This window comes from Dermacentor albipictus, chromosome 1 (assembly GCF_038994185.2).
Source record: "Dermacentor albipictus isolate Rhodes 1998 colony chromosome 1, USDA_Dalb.pri_finalv2, whole genome shotgun sequence".
In the NCBI taxonomy this organism is placed as follows: Eukaryota; Metazoa; Arthropoda; class Arachnida; order Ixodida; family Ixodidae; genus Dermacentor; species Dermacentor albipictus.
In genome coordinates this window covers 500,214,152-500,221,328 of record NC_091821.1, presented here as the reverse complement: position 1 = coordinate 500,221,328, position 7,177 = coordinate 500,214,152, and the positions used below count along the sequence as shown (strand labels likewise).

Below are 7,177 nucleotides of genomic sequence, written 5' to 3'. Positions count from 1 at the left end.
CACCAACAACAAGTCTAACCTCGTCAACCTTCTAAGATATATGGCAGCTGCCCCGACAGGTGGTTAGAACTGTTTTCCTTAATTTGTGCAAACACACAATGCAACAAACTCCCGATTCCCAGAACTATCAAAATGAACACACATTTGAGTCTGGCGAATCAAAAGGAAAAAAAAAAACCACGCGCTCACTTACGGTTGCAGCACTCTGCCATCCGGTTCATTTGTCCGCTGTTCCCGGTTCCTCCGGACTCCCTGGGTCGAAGGCTCGCTCTTCTTCGCTACTCCCAGTTTCTTCGTACCTCTTCCGACGAAGGCTCTCTCTTCTTCGCTCTTCCCGGTTCCTTAGGATCTCTCTCGACGAAGGTTGATCCGTAGCGCTGCCACCAGATGTTGCATTCGGAGGCGATCTCACCGCTGCCAACCAGTTGTAGGTTTGGAGGACGGACTTCGGGATGAAAACAAAACTTGGGAGGGTTTATTTTACATTATTTACAGTGAGGTGAGAGTCAAGTAACAGTCGTACAGTCATTAGGGGCCGGCAGCAACTCGGACGCTGCGGCCCGCGGCAAGAAGTTCGAGAGAGGTGCATCAGGGAATGCTCTGGAATCTTTGGAATGCTTCTTTTAAACCCTTCGAGGACTGGAAGTCGCGTCATGTTCGGCCAATGGGAGAGTCCGCTCAGATGACGCCATTTTCGGCCAATGGTAGGCGCCCGTGCGGCAGAGTCACACCCGGCGGCTCCTTGCGGTCTTGCCTTGCTGAGTTGCAATGTGCTCTTCCAAGGCGTACAAGGGGGGACGCTTGGGCCCCATTGTCCGAGGGCCCACCTACTCCCGGCGGTACGGCTCCGCTGGCTTGCAAATGCCTTCTTCAAAGGCGAAAAAGGGGGACGCTTGGGCCCCATTGTCCGAGGGCCCACCTACTCCCGGCGGTACGGCTCCGCTGGCTTGCAAATGCTTTCTTCAAAGGCGACCGGTGCGACGCTGCCAAGCCTTCCCGGTACATCACAGCCGTCTGGCTTCGGGACTCACGTTACCTGGAACAGTGCCGGGCTATCCCCTCGCTTTCTGGAAGAGCCAAGCATTGTATAGCTACCACGGGGCACATGAAGTAGGGCCTTCAACTTGTTTGCACGTGCGCTCCTCTGGAATGTGCTTTCCGCGTTTCTGCGCTTCTCAATAAGTTGTGCTGCGATTCGATGTGGTCTGGGGAATTCGAAGTAGGCGCAGGAAACAGCCCCATATCTAACACCATCGAGTCCCGATTGTACCCCTGTTGCCTAATAGATAGAAAGTTAGAAACTGTTTAATCAGACATTTTGCAATGCACTCTACAACTTTCTAATTGGGATTGTTTGCCTAAATTCATTGCTTCAGAAGTTGAATAATTATTATTGAATAAGTATGCAATTAAGCATAATACAAAAAATAGTGACTTTTTCCATAGGATAGTCAGCATTTGGTCACGTCGTCTTAGAGTGCATCGGCATATTTTTGAACCAAAGTTAGCCGAGTCACCCTGTATACAATGCAGTCACTTCGCTCGCTGCTGCTGCCGCGATTACTCACGCCAGCGTTTTGGCAGCGAGCATCTGCGGTCATCGAGTGTGTTGTTTTCATGCAAGCCATATCTTGAGTACGATTTGCGATGCGGAGTGTGGATATATGGTGTGGGTGTCTAGGCGCACTGAGGGCTGTTAGCTTCCTGTGCGCTATAGCACCCATACGTACGCTTGCGCGTCACCCGTGTTCACGAAGCCAAACGTCACTAACTTTTTTTTTTGTTTCCTGCTCGTTTTCATCTCTGTCGATGGGCGATGTGCACTGCAGGCTTCCAGTAGGGTGCCTCGATGCGCGCGCCCACTACATCGAGGCAAGCTAGCCTCCAGGATCCGTAGCGGTGACGGTAACTCCGAATGTTCGTCTTAACTGGGGAGTACGTCTGAGGCAGTTGGTTTTAAGCGGAATTTTTTTTGCGTTGAATCTACGGAAAACCAAACGTTACCATGTTGTTCGTTATATGCGACGATTCGCCTTAACCTAGTTCGTACTGATTAGATGTCACTGTACACTTATATAGGTTAGCTTTAATTGCAGTACTTATCCCAATGCGTGTTCTGCAAAATGCATGCTTTATTTTTAGAGCGATAACTTTTGTTCTATCGCTACGCTCGTATTTTAGATGGCCGCTGAAGCAGCCCCGAAGTCTTTCTTCCGAGACGTTATAAAAACATCTTAATTAGTTAGAGTCAAATTTTGTTATAGTGGAGTCGCGTCCGACCTGAAAATACATAGTTGAACATTTGTTTCGAGCATACATGGTTATACCCAGAAAATATTTTTGGCAAAGGTGTTGCGGGGACAACAGTGACCATGTTGAATATTTTTATTCACTTAATTTCATGTGTGAATCAAGCACACCGCTGATATATGCGACAGTATAAACACACAATGCATATATTGACTTGTACATATATTATAATTTACACATATGCAAGTTGTACTGAGCAGTATACCGCCATGGCAGTAATTTGGAGGGTGAGGACCCCTTAAAGGGCCCCTGAAACGGTTCGGACAAATTTTGTAGGCGCGTAGGGTACAGCTTAAGTAGAACATTCGCACCACAATTTAAGTGAAGCGTTACGTATTAATGGAGCTGCAAGCGATTAGAAGTTACCCTCCTCCCTAGCTATGCTTTTCCTCCTCAACTCGCTCGCCGAACGAGCGGCGCTAAGCTCCGCCTTCACTGGTTCAGCGTCACGATGCGACGTCACATCGCTCACTTCCGGTTGTTTAGGAGCACGCCCCCTCCCGCGCGAGACCTCTCCGCTAGCCGCTTGGCCGTCGACCGAGAGCTATCGAAGCAGCGTGCGTTGCGAGCATTCTGTCGTAGCGCCGAACGTGTCCGGTACTCCGCTAAAAACAGGCAAGCTGGTCATTTCGGCAAATGACTGGATGCATAAACTCAAGCTGATGAAGGAACTTTAGCGTAGACGTACGTGAGCAGCCTGATCGGTCTGCACGGTCCAGACACTTGCTGGCGCAGCGCTTAACCAGTCAAACAAAGCGCTAATATTGCTCTAACCAAGTGTAAAGCATTTTAAACATTTATAAATCAACGTGTTGATGATTACACTCCTGCGAATAATACACACCAGCAGCAAAAAAAGAATACACTTCGTTGCTGCTACTGTGTATGGTTGAGCTCTGTGCCACCAGGTGGCTGCACCGTGCAGACCGTTCACATTTGCCCTTCTGCTCATCTCGTGGCTCATCCCGGCAGTCAAGCGGCCAGACCCTGTCCCCTTGCGCTTGCGTTTGCCCTAATACTGGACTCGCGGTTTGCAGGTCGCTAGGTTTGCAGTGCACAAGGCAACAAAGTCGAATCATAGTGCTCGCGAAAAGACTGAGACCGACTCTGACCACGGAGCTCTCGTCAAAATGGAGTACGTTGTAACCCAAGCAGACGACACTTGCTGTGTGCCGGAAGTGCTGAAGTGTACTAAAAAACTATTCTTGTGTATTCTCTTTAAGTTATTTTCTTTTTACAAAAACAAAGTAACTAACATTCCAACTATTACGAGCATCATTTGTTCACCATAAAGTTGGAAAAATCATCGACCACGCGCCCTGGTCAGCCAATCAGATAGCTCGCCCATGTGACGTAATATGGGTTATTTGCATCATATGGGTAGGGGCGGCTTAAAATTCCGCCGAGCAGTGCGCTGCGATCGGCAGCGATGTGTATATTTAAAACCTTATAATAAATTACACGCTTTACGCAGAGCACTTAGATGCATCAATTAATGATCAGAAGAACCTACTCTAACGACTCAGTACGTTTGTAGAAAATCGCCAAAATCGTTTCAGGGTCCCTTTAACCTTCCCACTGGTTACATCCCTGTAAGCATATATTTGGTACATATAATATATTGGCGACAAACATTTCTTTATTTAATTCAATTATATACTTTTGTCAGTTACATGGAGCTTCTATTTATTATAACTACATGAAAACTGGATCATCAACACATGCATATACTCTCTGTACACAAAGGTTGCTCTGGACGGCATCTCTTTTTATTAACAGTCCTCCTCAACACACGTTTCCTTTGGCATGCACACCACCCTTCTGCACCTTTAAAACCATTTCAGTGCCCGTAGCGATCGGCACAACCTCCTTGTAGGGCATTATGAATTAGCAGCATCCGCTAAGCGTTGTTCTTCAGGCTCCCAGGCTCTGTGCTTGCTTGTCGGCACTGCAGAGGCTGCACATCTGAAGCAAAAAGGACATGCTCAGCCCAGCATACACAGTGGCAGACGCACACGTTTTCAATGGCTGTCAATTCTTACTCAACAGTAGGCATAGGTCGGCATACTCGCTCATGAGTTGACCAACTCATACTCTCTGCACAATCATTTCACAGGCTGTGAGATAAGAGCGTTAGTGAGGAATAAGTGTGTGAGTGGACATGAGCATAAACAGGAGTGAGTGCTGGTTAACGCAAGTATGAACAGAAGTCGGCGACGGTCAGTGGATGCGAGTATGAATGTGGGTGACTGTTGGCGAGTGTGAGTGCACACGAGTATGAGAGAGTGCATATCCTACAATAATTACACTATGGGTGAGTGAGTACAAGTGAGTATCTGCTCATTCTGCCAATCTATGATAGCAGGTTTCATTGCACGTGGGATGTGTGTCACGGTAATTTGGCACACCGGTGAGATCTGTGGCCAGAACGAGCCAATGAGATTACGAGAGCTGGCAGCATGGCTCCTTCACTCCATGCATCATGCTTCAGTAAAACAAAAAGTGTTTGCTGTTTTTCTGCTTACTGCAAGTGGGGTCAGTTCAGGACTGTTTAAAGGGACATTGAAGAGAACATTGACCTCTTATTGCCAGAATTTTGCAAGAAGAAATACCTTTGCACTGCACTTGAAGGTATGTGTATGCGAGGCCAGAACATGCAAAATTAGCTTCACACCATTTGCTGCAAGAGGGTGAAACTTGTGGGCTTGGTACTAAACATTGCAATGTACACCTAGTGTGAAACAACGCCTTCATATTCACAGCTCTTGTAGTGTAGGTCATTTGACATACAAGGAGCACTTTCAAGTCTTACGGCAACTCTTCAGCTGAATGATGAGCATAATGACCTATTGCCAGGCAGAGAATTTCTATACTTCGTTCACAGAGCAGAATCTTGCCCCACTATCTATGCGAGTTTCTAAGGACTGCTGTGACATTACGACAATACTACTAGGGTTATGGGTGGCTCGGTTTGTCTTGAACGCAGTTTGGCCCAAAACATGGTCATTTCTTGTGAGAATTCCTGCATCCCAAGGCGGCTGCCCTTAAATCAAAGCCTCCCATCGTGCAAGCAGACCTGTGCCAGCAAGGTTGGGAGAGGGGGGACCTTCCATGTGCAGACTGCGCACAGGAAGCACAACTGCTACCAGAGTCCGTGAGTGAGCTTCATAAAATCCTGCTAGCCTTGCCTACGTCTCCTTGGTCCCCACAGTAGTGAGCATGGAAATGCTCACCGCTACTTGAATACTCGCATGTGAGGAATTCTTTGTGTATTATGGCAGCAGATGCCATGGCCGCTCATAACACAGAGAGGAATTCTTTGTGTATTACGGCAGCAGATGCCATGGCTGCCCATAACATAGATAGCAAGTCGGAAGACACTCATTATGTACCTCGTTTTCTTGGAGGAACCCTTCAATGATGTTGACTACAGCTATAGCTCACCTGCTCGTGGTATTAGCTGCAAATGTAATGCTAAAGGCTTTTGAGCACATGCATGGCTATCCTTTGTTGTCTCAGGCTTGAATCACGTCATGGTTGTTGGGCACATGTGCAGCAACCATGGTGCTTACAGTGCCAACGTCTATCATTATTTTTTTATTGAGTTCTTTATCATGCAGAATAATATTACAAGTGAGAATTGTACAAACATACAGAGGGAGATCCCATAGTCAACAGACTGTACAGGGCCCTCCCGTTAGAAATGAGTAAGATATGCAAATACAAAGCAGGTAGGTATATGTAAACATGCAAGACACTGTATTAAATGAGTCTGTGGCGACGAGCGACCACGTAGACCGTCAAAGTATCGGGCTCTCGCAGGAGAGGAAAAACCAACACTCCGTCGCTTAGCGTAGCATTCTTTTTAAAAATGAATTTTCGGAACGCTAGCCCGCGCCGGAACGGGCCAGCCGTTCGAGCCTCGTGTAGACGCGAGCGTTTGCGTCAACTCTCGTGCGACGCCGATGCTGCTGCCGCTACAGAGGGCTCCTCCCCTAGAGAGGAGGAAAGTTCGACGAACGATGGAAAGTCCACGTGACGCGGCGTGTCTTCGCGTTGGTCTTGGGTGTCACGTGCGCAGGCGGCGACGAAGGATGCAGCAGGGTCGCGTCGCATACAGGTGGAGCTGATGGCGCGGGTGCTTCGATGTAGGCGGGTTTGAGACGTTCCAGGGCAATTGTGTCTGATCGGCCGTTGACATTCACAACAAACTTCGTCGGACGACGCTCTAGAACACAATATGGCCCGGAGTAGTGTGGTTGTAGAGGCTTCCGCACGGCACAGTTACGCACGAAAACGTGGGTAGCAGAGCTGAGTGCGGGAGAAACGTACGGGGACCTGGCTTCTTGTGAACGTGTAGGCACGGGGCGCATCTGGCTGAAGAAAGCTTGCAGTTCGGCTACGTAGTCGGCAGGTGATGGCATAGGCGTTTGGGGGGTGGCGACAAAGAATTCGCACGGAAGGCGTAGGTGGGTGCCGTAGACTAGCTCAGCACAGGAGCAACCTAGGTCGCTCTTGAGTGCGGCTCTGATGCCAAGTAAGACGAGAGGCAAATGCAGGACCCACTTCTCCGGCGATTCATGTGCCATAAGGGAGGCCTTGAGATGCCGGTGAAAACGTTCAACTAGTCCGTTGGACTGCGGGTGGTAAGCAGTTGTGCGAAAACGTGTCGTTCCGAGTAGTTTGAGTAGCTCGTTGAAGAGCGCTGAGTCAAACTGTCGACCGCGATCTGTGATTATTGTGGATGGGCAGCCGAACCTTGCTATCCACGTAGACACGAACGCTGCTGCAACAGTGGGCGCTGAGATATCAGATATAGGTGTAGCTTCTGGCCACCGTGTGTAACGGTCGATGCATGTCAGTATGT

At 48.6% G+C, this 7,177-nt stretch overlaps 1 protein-coding gene across 1 annotated transcript in view; it reads right to left on the bottom strand.

The window, feature by feature from the left end:
• Positions 1 to 2,367: 2,367 nt before the first annotated feature.
• The window catches only part of lt (vacuolar protein sorting-associated protein light), a 188,939-nt gene continuing 184,129 nt past the window's right edge, over positions 2,368 to 7,177 (bottom strand). Inside the window, exon 23 of the mRNA XM_065441319.1 lies at positions 2,368 to 4,275. Within this exon, the coding sequence (XP_065297391.1) occupies positions 4,225 to 4,275 (51 nt within the window). The 3' untranslated portion in view covers positions 2,368 to 4,224. The remainder of the gene's footprint in view (positions 4,276 to 7,177) is intronic.